The sequence below is a fragment of the Lepisosteus platostomus genome, chromosome 2, assembly GCF_059453375.1.
Source record: "Lepisosteus platostomus isolate fLepPlt1 chromosome 2, fLepPlt1.hap1, whole genome shotgun sequence".
Taxonomy (NCBI): domain Eukaryota; kingdom Metazoa; phylum Chordata; class Actinopteri; order Semionotiformes; family Lepisosteidae; genus Lepisosteus; species Lepisosteus platostomus.
The window spans coordinates 67,346,126-67,358,369 of record NC_142612.1 but is presented as its reverse complement, the minus strand read 5'-3'; the positions used below and the strand labels follow the sequence as shown (position 1 = coordinate 67,358,369).

General features: G+C 40.0%; 1 protein-coding gene and 1 long non-coding RNA gene across 3 annotated transcripts in view; both read right to left on the bottom strand.

Moving 5' to 3' along the window:
- Positions 1-4,276: 4,276 nt before the first annotated feature.
- LOC148676870 (beta-galactoside alpha-2,6-sialyltransferase 1-like) overlaps positions 4,277-12,244 on the bottom strand; it is a 57,178-nt gene continuing 49,210 nt past the window's right edge. The window contains exon 6 of one of the 2 annotated variants that reach the window (XM_088614728.1): positions 4,277-4,320. In XM_088614728.1, the coding sequence (XP_088470854.1) occupies positions 4,292-4,320 (29 nt within the window). In that variant the 3' untranslated portion in view covers positions 4,277-4,291. Of the gene's footprint in view, positions 4,321-6,039; positions 6,081-12,244 lie in introns of those variants that run through there. The other variant, XM_088614735.1, reaches the window with a different exon arrangement.
- LOC148676871 (uncharacterized) lies at positions 8,024-10,930 on the bottom strand. The gene is made up of 2 exons (XR_015928807.1): positions 9,645-10,930; positions 8,024-9,384 (listed from the first exon to the last, which is right to left on the bottom strand). It is a non-coding gene; the product is annotated as an uncharacterized LOC148676871 (long non-coding RNA).

The following is a 12,244-nucleotide window of genomic DNA, read 5'->3' as shown; positions in this document are numbered from 1 at the left end:
GCTTACCAGAGGGAAGGTGGGCGAAAAATGAGAAAACCAAGATGACTGGTATCCTTAGCGATACTTCCAGCCTTCCCGAGACAGCGAGTTGAAAGAATATCAAAAATAGAGGGGAGCTGTACTCCAATGATGGACTGGACTGACCAGATCACCCCCTTTAATGCCTTCTGGTCAGACAACTGTCATGCCCTCTGCAGCCAGAGGGCGCTCCTACTCTGTCCTGTCCCTAGTTTCCTGTGCTTTGCTGTCCTTCCGGTGCCTCTCTCTCTGGGGCTATATATTTCCGGGTCACTGATTCAACTTCGCTCAGCATTGATGTTCGGATGTCCTGAGACCCACCTAGCATCCAGGTTGCCCCACGTCCGCTGCCTGAGGGCATAGGTTTCTATACGACTCCTGAACTGCTGAGCCCGGGCTAATCCCCCATTCCACCGCTACGCATATGGGTCTTTTTCCACTCTCCTGCCTCTCCATGGTTTGTCCCTTCCGACATCCGTGACAACGACAGGCTGCTGCCAAACCACACTGTAATACCACACGTGAGCACACTCTCAATAGCGCACCTGTAAAATGTGGTAAGGACAGTTGAAGATAGCCCAATTTTTTTCAACTGTCTGAGGAAGTAAAGGTGCTGTTGTTCCTTCTTTGTCGCTCCAGTTACATGCTGGGACCACATTAAATTATTAGTGATGAAGGTACCCAGGAACTTGAAGCTGCAAACCATTTCAACAGCCACCCCACTGATGTGAATAGGGGTGTGGCCACCACCCTGTTTTTTAAAATCTATGACCAGTTCTTTGGTTTTGCTGACATTGAGGGAGGGGTTATTGTCAATGCACCACTCCACCAGGTTCCTGACCTCATCCCTGTAGGCTGTCTCATCTTTAGCAGTGATTCGGCTCATGATGGTAGTGTCATCAGCCAGCAGCCAGCAGCCATATCACCCTGCAACTCACAACTGGCAGCCCACTGAAGCTAAGCAGGTATGAGCCTGGTCAGTACCTGGATGAGAGACCTCCTGGGAAAAACTAAGGTTGCTGCTGGAAGAGGCGTTAGTGGGGCCAGCAGGGGGCGCTCACCCTGCGGCTCATGTGGATCCTAATGCCCCAGTAGAGTGATGGGAAGACTATACTGTAAAAAGGCACCGTTCTTCGGATGAGATGTAAAATGAGGTCCTGACTCTCCGTGGTCATTAAAAATCACAGGGTGTTTCTCGAAAAGAGTAGGGGTGTAACCCCGGTGTCCTGGCCAAATTTCCCCATCGGCTGTTATCAATCATGGCCTCCTAACAATCCCCCTCTGTGAATTGGCTTCATTACTCTGCTCTCCTCCCCACTGATAGCTGATGTGTGGTGAGCGTTCTGGCACACTATGGTTGCCTTTGCATCATCCAGGTGGATGCTGCACAGTGGTGGTGGAGGGGAGTCCCCATTACCTTAAAGCGCTTTGAGTGGAGTGTCCAGAAAAAGCGCTATATAAGTGTAAGCAATTATTAATTATTAATTATCAGCATATTTGTGGATGGAATTGGAGCTGTGTCTGGCCACACAGTCATGGGTAAACAAGGAAAACAGCAAGGGGATAAGCACTGGAATAAGGTAGTTTTCTTAAAACACATGGGAACAGAAAGATTGAAAATACCCGTAAAAAACCGTGGCCAACTGGTCTAAAACTTCCACAACTGCTATAAAAAGCCTCTAGGCACTGCTAGAAAGCCTTTTCTGCTGTTAGGCATTGAAAAAAACTTCAGATTAGCCTACGGTTGTAAAACAATGAGCTCTGATAAGAATATAATTGATCATCCCTTCTGTATCAATGATTGACAGCTGCAATGCAGGAAGAAGGCAACCCGAGACTCCCCGAGGAAGTCCCATCCCCAAAGGGCTCTGAATGGCTGAAAACACAATGAATGACAGCGTTTTTCACCAATCAGATCCGCTTTGTTCCAGGCAGGCTTGTTCAAAATTTGCTAAACCCTTTCAATTTCCTCAAGGTCTGGAGATGAGTAAAACTAAGCACTTTCTGGATATACTGTATAACTGCTCTTTTGGATGGTTAAACCATGGGATCTATCATTTTTTTGCTGGTTTTTGCTTTTGCGGTCATGTTTTGCTGGCTTATCGATTACCTATCGACGCTCTTATGCGAAAGTGCATCAGCCGATAAAGAGCATAATAAGTGTTATGATCGATTGCCGTGGTGTAGAACAGTTCTGAAAACCTTTTTGTGAAGCTCCAGTTGTCTATTTTCGACTGATATGAAGTTTTCTGTAAAGGTTTTGTGGCTTTGTTTGTTAAGTACGATGAAATGGGCATCGCCTCCTATTGCCAATAATAGACTCCGCAGACACACGGGCGGGATCACTGAACACATTGGGGTTTTAAACCATGGATCCTGATTGGGGACAAAGAGAACTGTCTTTGTGGGCACACAGTCATCCACACATTTCTTAATAAACTCGGCTGAGGACTGTAGTGTACTCATGGAGGTTCGCTGATGAACTTTTAAACACAGTTCACAGATTCAAAGCAGTCCTGCAGCACTTCATCTGTCTCCTCCATCCAGTGTTGAGCTGTTCTTGTCGACACATGCTCCCCCTTCAGCTTCTGCTTGTAAGCCAGCAGGAGAAATACCCACGGATGATCCGACTGTCCGAAATGAGGACGAGGGATGGAGCGGTAGGCGTCTTTGATAGAGGTATAGCAGTGATCAAGCAGTGACCCCTTGTTGGGCAGCAGACATGCTAGAAATATTTCGGAAGAACTTTCCGCAGGTTGACCTGATGAAAGTCCCCCGCAACAACAGATACAGCATCAGGGTAAGCAGTTTCATAGCTGGAGCGGTGGCTCTGTGGCTAAGGATCTGCGCCTGTGACCGGAAGGTTGCCAGTTCAAATCCCGCGGCCGGCAGAGGAATCCTACTCCGTTGGGCCCCTGAGCAAGGCCCTTAACCCCAACTGCTCCAGGGGCGCCGTACAATGGCAGACCCTGCACTCTGACCCCAAGCTTCTCTCCCTGTCTGTGTCTGTGTCTCCCTGGAGAAAAGCTGGGGTATGCGAAAAGACGCATTCCTAATGCAAGAAATTGTATAGGGCTAATAAAGAAACATTATTACATTATTATTAGCTGTTAATGGTGACATATAATTCACTGAGTGCTGCTTTCACTAAAGGGAAATTCTGAAAAAATAGCTGAATATAAAAATAAGTTTCCGAACATCAAAGGTTAACAGTATTCGTTTATGAATATAAATACATTTAGCTGGTTGTAGTAGGATAGGGTATTCCACTTTCTTCCTAAACAGCAGTATCTAAATTAACTTGGTCACCTGTGGTTATTTTGGAAACATTTTGACATGCCTATTTTCATGTCATCACTGTTGGAATGAACATCAAAGGCTTATTAAAAAAAAAATCAATCAACCCAAGTGACAATTTGGTTAGTGGTACTGTAGCATTTTTGCCTATAATCTACAAGGTCCCAGGCTCACTTCCTGGCCAGTGTGCTAGTTCTACCTTTATGAAATAAAGACTTTCTATAGCATTGAAATCAAATAATATGTATGTAGTATTTTGGATATATTTATTAATTATATATACCACAGCATTTATATGTAATTAAATGCGTCGTCTGCATAGGCTGCAAAGAGGTAAAGTCTTATTCAATGCTGAAAGGAAAAGAGGCTGTGGAGCCTTCTTCAGGTGTGAATGAGCAAACATGAGTACTGACAATGGGGGTGTAACAGATCTGGCCGGCAGAAAAGACCAACAATCTCCAGTTGTTTACTGCCACAATGTTTCAGCGTGAAGTGGCTTTAAAAAGGCAAACAACAAACACTTAAGATCAGTGGTATTAAATCACAATCAAGCCTGCAGAGAATGGAATGATGGACTGTGAATGAGAGGTACTTGTTGGCTCCTTCTCGTTTTACCCAACTTCCACTAAGTAGAGGAAGCATTGCCGTGAGCTGCTCTAAGGAGGGTATAAAACTGAAAACACAAATGCTCCCTTTCATTCAAGCCACATCAAAAGGGGCTGCAGAGGAGAAGACAGAAATACAAAGATAAATATACCAGCCTGGTTTGAGAACTTAAGCCGTATTTATTGCGACAGCTTTAATGTGCACAATTCATGCGTTTTATGAGCCAGCGTTGCAGTTATCCATGCTGCTTCGTCTCGGGGTAACCTGATGCTAAAGACTTGGCAAGAATCTTCACTGTGTAATGAGGCTCCTTTGCACTGAGCAGGGGAAAGGCTTCTTCTCTCTGAGACTGCCTTTCGAGGATGCATTATCAATTCCACTGGGAATGACTGACTCGTGCTTTGAAAGACAGAAAATGGTTCTTTTTACAGTTAGAAAAGATACTGTGCATAATCTTACTTCTTCATTAATATTTCAATATATCAAGAAAATGTTGCACGAGGTGTTTATTAGTAGGTTGTCATGAAAACCTGTTCTCTTTACGTTGTCCACACCAAGCAAATCTGCACTCATGAGCTTCTTTCTGGAGATGTATAGTATAGTTACACAATATAAATGAATATATATGGCATCAGTGTCTTTTCTGCAAAATCTCAAAAAGAATATAAATATATATGTGACTGAAATGAATAAAGGAAGAGTAAACCTTTACTGTATATTATGATTCTGTTATTATTGTATATTCACTTTATAGCAGGTTTAATACTAATACTAAATTTATTTTCATGACTTAAAACAAACTTGATTTGCAATGTGATTAATATAAGTTGGAAGTCAAAATAAAAATAAATGATTTATTGTCTTCCATTAATAAGATTAGCATCCAAACAAGCAAATACATTGTATGATCTTATAAGCTACGTTATGATTTGAACTCTCGTGTTGATAGGAAATTTAAGACTTCTCACGGATTTGTTCTTTCAGAAAAGGGACAGGTCCTGTAAGAAAAATGTCTTTTTAATGCACAGACACGTACAGTATACTGTACATTCATGTGATGGACAGCTTATTGCAAGACATACCTTGCATTCTAAAATAAGGAATAATTTAAGCAAGAGAAGAGACAGGAGAGCGTCTCATAGCCTACAAACCATCATTCTCCAGTGATTTCAAGCCACGATGTACTGAGCAGAATATAACACTCTTGTTTATTTTAATGCATTACTCTTTGGAACAAAAGCTTTTCAGAAATGGTTGAGAGGACAGGCTCACCTGTGAAGGATTATTAAATTTATAAAAGCAATCCCACCTACATTAAAAAGTGTTTATGTCCACTGCTGGGAGCATTAAGGTGAAGTCTAGAGTGAGCTAGGTTCTTAGTTTTGGACTCAAAATAACCCACTCCTATTAAAACTAAGGTACAGTGTGTGAACAGTCATTGGTGTTAGTTTGTATAATAAATATTTGTCTTTAAGATTAGTGCTTTGCCAATAATTTTACTCAACTGACGATTAATGGAGCCATGTGACCTCATTCAGTACAGTCTGTCTATTGATCATTTTTAAATATTACATATGTTCACACCCTTATTTTCAAACACATCGTTTTCAGATGAGATTGACCTGCACCATACAAACAGTTCACTGGAAAAGAAAAGTAAGTTTTAATGTAAATACAGTACATTACAGGGTTACGTTTATTAAGGGAAGCTGCAACAAATGAATTTGTTAAACCGTGTGTAAAACATACAGTATGTACAGTATATACACTAAAAAAGTATAATATTAGAATCTGGATTTATTGGGAAGATTTGGCTGAAATATTATCAAATACTTCATCCACCTGCAAATGGCAAATTCAAGTCTTCATGGTATCTTGTTCGCCAAATTCTAATTTTCTTTCAGCCATAATATTGCCCTTTTGTAATATATAATTCATCTTTTAAATACATGTTATATGTTACCAGTGATACTAAAATAGTGACATATTTAAACAGGGAAGGTATCATTCATTGTATTCACAATGCTGAAGCCTGAGCAGGTTGATATTTCAAAGGCTGTAGATGATGGGTTTTTCTCTCCTGTCGAACAGTACACGGTGACTGAATACAGTACTTCCAACAGCATGGAAAATTCAAGGTGGCCTTCTACTGCTGACAACTAGAAAAAAGAAACAGAAATGCTGTTTTCTGCTTGCTCTGGGATTCTGCAATTCTACAGTATGTCCCTCACCTTCTCAAGAAGAAGCTGACTTTCTCTCTTCATTCTTCATTGCAAACCCCAGTCACGCCTAATTTCATCACTAATGGAGTCTGAATTATTTTTCTGGCTGAGATCTTACATAACGTTTGTTGTATAGAGGATATTCTTAGCCACATTTTTTATCCTTTTTATCCAGATGTGGCTGGAGACAGTTATTACACTAACTGTACCAAACTTTCTAACAAAAAGAGCGCAAGATAATAAAACTTTTAACTAAAGGTCTGCATTTTCTCGCTTTGTTTTCATTTTTTGTCTGCTGGAGGTTCATATTTCTATGTGCGCCCCCATGATTACCATGATGAAATACAGCCAGTTCGATAAGGCACACATCATAATCCTTGCCAAGAGCAGGTTGGAACACGTGCTTGAATTTCAGAAAAAGAAATTGCCATAGGCAAAATAAGTACATAGATGCTTTGCTGCAAAGATCACAAAAAACAGGTTTCTCTATTACTTTATATTTTTAAAATAAATACCAGTACCTCTTTTCATTCACATTGGAGCACCTAGTGCCACATGTTAAATTCATGTAATACCATGTGCGCATCTGTCTGTAACTGCACAGAAAACTGAGATAAGTCTAACATATGAATGTTCATTAGCAATGTGCTAATGGTGCCCTACATTATGTGACACCTGATGTTACTGAAATAATGCATAACTACTGTAGGAGTAGCTTTGATCGATACAACAAGGCCTGAGTGTGTCCTGTGCGTCCATGCTGTATGACTTCCAAAATTATGGCTGTACATATATCAGCAACGGATGAGACGGGTTGCTGTTTCACTTCATGACAGAGCTCACTTCTCCTAAAGTATTCTAATGAAAACTGATGGGACAAGATACAGTATACTGCACATCAGAGCAATGCCTGTGATTATAATATTTCTGGTAATAGTAATGTTTTCCAAGAGAAAAAAAAACTGTAAAAGCTTAAATAGTAAAAATAAACAGTACCATTGTACAATGTTGTGTTAGAATTGAAATGTATGTATTTGTTTTAATTCCAGAACAATATTTAACTTCTTACATTATGTACAGTCGACATAGTATACTGTATATACCAGATATTTCAGGCCCGAACAGAAAGAATCACAAGAATCATATGGTACATTGTAATTATCTTGATGAATCGTATTTTATACCAGAACAATGATTATTAGGAAACAAAATACATTTTTGTCATTATCTTTGCATTGCAAAGTGTCGGTATAATGTACTGTGCTAGAAGCATCAAACAGGAATATATTAGTGTAGAGATAACGTAATCCATGTCACAGAAATTGGATTGCATGTAATGCTTTAAATCTGCCTGTTAACACTGTGTATTACTGTACAAGAATGAGGAAAATACATATTTCAGTATTGTTCCAGAAATAGCAAAATACTATTTTAGAAAATTAAGCTTAAGTGTTGGTTATCACAGTGAGACAATATTAATTAACATAAAATCTTCTCTGGATATTTATTTACTTTTTATGCAATAAATATAAAATAATAGTTTTCTCCTTCATAATTTTATAAAGGTAAATGAAATTCTTTATACATTGCTCATATATTAATTTGTGCTTCATCCAAGTATTTACAATACTTCTACAGTAATCTCTCTATGAACAAAGGAGCTGGAGTTAACTCTAGAAATAACTGTCTGAGTGTCTTTTCTTCCTTGGAAATCTTTAATTTCTGTAAATAGCAGAGGAAATTGGGATGACCTATATTTTAAAAAACAAAGTATATGATCACCTTCTTTTAACTGACATTTGTTGGACATCAAAAAGCAAGGCTTAGTTGTTGTCTGGTAAGATTCAGCAATTATTTTTATCCACGTTAATGTCTCTATCAATTCGTTCCTAAGAATATTACTTATTAAAAAAAAGGTTTATCAGCTCTGCTATGAAGCTCTGTACTTACCTCATTAAAAACTGTAGTTTTCCTTACAGTTTTCTTCCTTTATTTTAATTGTATTAAATTCTTCTGAAATCCTGAAATTAATTCTTCCTTTATTTTTATGTAAATTAGTATTTGTATTTCTCATTAGTTAGAGGGGCCATATAACTTATATATAAGATATAAATCTTACAAGTTATTATTAATATTCCTTACACTTATATAGCATTTTTCTGGACAGTCCATTCAAAGCGTTTTACGGGTAATGGGGCCTCACCTCCACCACCACCAATGTACAGCCCCACCTGGATGATGAACAGAGTGATGACGTCACTTCAGAGATGGAGATTATTAGGAGGCCATGATTGGTAAAAGCCAGTGGGAAATCTGGCCAGGATGCCAGTGTAACACCCCTACTCTTATAGAGAAACACCTTGGAATTTGTAATGACCACAGAGAGTCAGGATGGCACCTTTTTACACTATTTGTCCCTGACACTATACTTGAACTTGAACTTGAACTTTATTGCCATATGTAACCGGTACATGTACTGGTACAATGGAATTCTTACTTAAAGAAAGTCTCTCGATTGTTAAAACAAGTGTAAAAACACAAAGTGCAGACAGTGCATCAAGACAATATACAAACAAACAGTAGACAATGTACAAGTAAAGTAAACAGTTTGAATGTAAACAATGCAGACATGTAAACAATGATTGGGCATGTGCAATAATTAAGAAATCATAATGAGGTAGATGGTGTAGGTGCAGTCCAAGGGGCATGGCTAAATGTGCTCGGCAATCGCAGTGCTTGTGGATAGAAGCTATTGAGGAATCTGGTGGTAAGTGTCCGTATGCTCTTGTATCTCTTGCCTGAGGGCAGTTGGGTGAAGAGCTCATGCCCGGGGTGGTGACTGTCCTCTGTGATGGCCAGAATTCTACCACGGCAGCGGTTCAGATAGAGCTGTTCAATCTCTGTGAGACCACAGCCGATGATCTTCTGGGCCATATTGACCATTCTCTGCGGTGCCTTTCTTTCTCGAGAAGAGGTGTTGCTGTACCACACGGTGATCCCGTTGGTGAGGATGCTCTCGATGGTGCAGCAGTAGAAGTTCACCAACACGGGTATTGGCATCCCCCATCGCTTGAGGCACCTCAGGAAATAAAGGCGCTGCTGAGCCTTCTTCAAGATAAAGTCCGTGTTCACAGTCCAGGTTAGATCTTTAGAGATGTGAATTCCCAAAAGCCTAAAGCTGGTGACTGTTTCCACTTCCATTTCATCAATGCTGAGTGTGCTGTGAGTGTGTGGCCTGTGTCTCTGAAAGTCCACTATTAGCTCTTTCGTTTTTTTTACGTTCAAGTCCAGGTTGAACTACTGGGATATACAGGGTGAGAAACCTCTACACCTCTTCCAGCAGCAACCTTAGTTTTTTCCACGAGGTCTCCCATCCAGGTACTGACCATTTTTAATTGATTAAAAATTTTATTTTTAAATCAGTCACTGGTGGATGGATAAAGGTTTTGAGTTAGGAAATTGATACATCTTTCAGGGTTGCAAAAACAACCAATTTTTCACTTTTTGGTTTTACAAAAGCATTAAGGTGTTGTCATGCAGTGCGAAGTGGCCCAGTGGTGTGGCCTTGAGCCACGATATGTGGCCTTGAGCCTGTTATTTGAGAAAAACAGCAGAATGAGGCCCAGCTGTGCTGGGGGAAAGCTCTGAATTACTGGCGCTCGAAAGGAATGAGATTCCATGTGAAGGTAAGGCGCTGTCAGGCTCTGCACAGAATTAGCCAATACTTTAGGCTAATAACATGCTTCACAGACAGGAGGTTTTTGCTTTGAGTTTGATGACGTGGCTTACTAGACTTGTGGGACACACTTGTGGGTTACAAGGTAGCTTGAGGAAGTCTGTAATGAGGGGCATTGCGGTTTCTATGCAGGCTAGCAGCATGGTAGTTTATTTGCCAGGCCCAATGATGATGAAGTGAGCTGCTATAGAGCAGGGTTAGTGTGCTGGACCAGGGCTGACAGGCAGCATTAACAGCTGGAGGAGTGGAGCATCACTTGGCAAGGTGGCAGGGTATCTTCTCACCACAGCTGAGAGACAGGAGGCTAGATGGCACTGAATGAGTATGGGGTACTCTCTGCACTTTAAGAAATGCGAGAAGATGGGTGGTCTTTGAAACAAAATAAGAGAGACAAAAAAGAAATGACAAGCCTGCTACCGCTGTGTCAGGGACCTAAGGGTTTATTATAGAGTGGTGTCCCTGGCCAAACAGGATCATCTGGGAGGTGACAACAAGGTTTATCATTGAGATAGAACAGAAGCCCAGCTGAGAGAAGAGCCTTTGTGAAGAGAGAGAGTGTGGAAGCATTTGACAGATCTAAAGTAAGAATGAGAGATTATGAGAGTAAAAAAAAGATCAGGAAGTCAGAATGTATATGAATAATAAAAAGCCTGGTAATGAAGAGTTAGAGAAGACGGGAAGAGTGTCAAACAGCAAGAGACCTGTGTGTGAGAGAGAGTAGAGACCTGGGAGGTTCCGCAGTTGGAAGCAGTCCATTCAGCCTTCCACAGAAGGGGAACAACACAGAGCACAGATTCTAGGAGGAATCCAAACAGTACAATAGAGTGGACACAGGCCATCTAAACTACCCAAAGATAGGTGAAACGCCAACCGTGTGGAGTGTAGATGAGGAATGTAAAGGAGGAAGGGCCAGCGCTGTCACAGCAATATATTTGTTTGAAATAATTAAATAACACTATTTTTAGTTAGACTTTATAAAGTCTCGCTGTGCTTTGCATCCTCTATTCAGATTATCACTAGGTATAGCATTAAAACTGCATTTGAAATTGTTCGCTTGTGTCATAACCTATAATCCCCCCCACCCCCCCTCCCAGAATGTGCTATAATTAATTTCAGATGCTTCTCATCCAGCAATACTCCATAGGTGTCCTGTCACATTTAATCATTTCAATGCCCATATGACTGGAGAAAAAGCTAAGTAAATCAGAACTAAGTAAATCAACACACCAGAATATCCTAATTAATTCTCACTCCAAGGTCTCTGTTTAACAGATGTGATTACTCTTTCATGCTGTTATTTGGACTTAATATATAATATTTCTTATCAAGGGATTTGTTTATTCTGTAGCATCATCCTTATACAGTATATGCATTGTACTAAACTACTGATGGGGACAATTTTAATTACAAGAAGATGTTGAATCCTTGAACTTTAATTGAAACCTCTGGTCTTCTCATTGTGAGAACAGTGTAGTGGATCTTTGTGTTTCAGAGTAATTACTGAATTCTATTCCAAGAGTGAATGTCACCTTGCATAATTAGCAACAGAAATAAACTTTTGACCAACAAGTGATTTCACATATCCTTTGAAATTGTCTCCAGGTGAAAATGGATACCTGTCTTGATACTTTAATTATGTATCATCGTGCATATGTATTATATATTCACACAGAATATGAAAAGATTTTCACCTACTTCATTGATATTCGTGATTGGTCTTATAATACTTTAATTATTATTGCAATAGTTTCTTGTTCTTCTTCCGTCAATTTTGAAATCTGTAAACGACATACAGTATATATAGTATGAATCCTAGTATTACTTTTCCTTTACAGTAGCTTCTTTCATTATGGCAGTGTGTAAGCACCCTTTTAAAAAAATGTCCTATCTCTGTTCGCTCTTGAATCCCTCTTCCATGCCAGCGAGATGAGGTGATAAATGGGTTGATCTGCATTTGCAGTGAAAACGGTAAACTTGCCGTGGGTGACAACAGTAGCCTGCAGGTGACCGTGCACAGAATCCATGGCACTCTTAGCCCCAGGAGTTGATTTGCACACAAGAGGGAAGATTTATTTATCTTCTTGAACGTGCAGTATCATGTCAGTCACGTGAATCGATTCCTATCTGCAGCAAGTGGGCACAGTTTGCTAAATTGCTTCCACATCTCTGTACCCTTCTTTTGAGCTGGATTCAGATTAAGATAGATGCATGCGGGCACGCATCCAAGTGTCCTTACATTTTACAGTGTTTTTACGATCAAACAACATTGTGAACGTAAGTCTTTTTTTTATATTTCATTGCAGGTGAAGTCACTGTTTAAACTATTGTATGCTGTGAAATCCGTTGAACTATCAACCTTTAATAT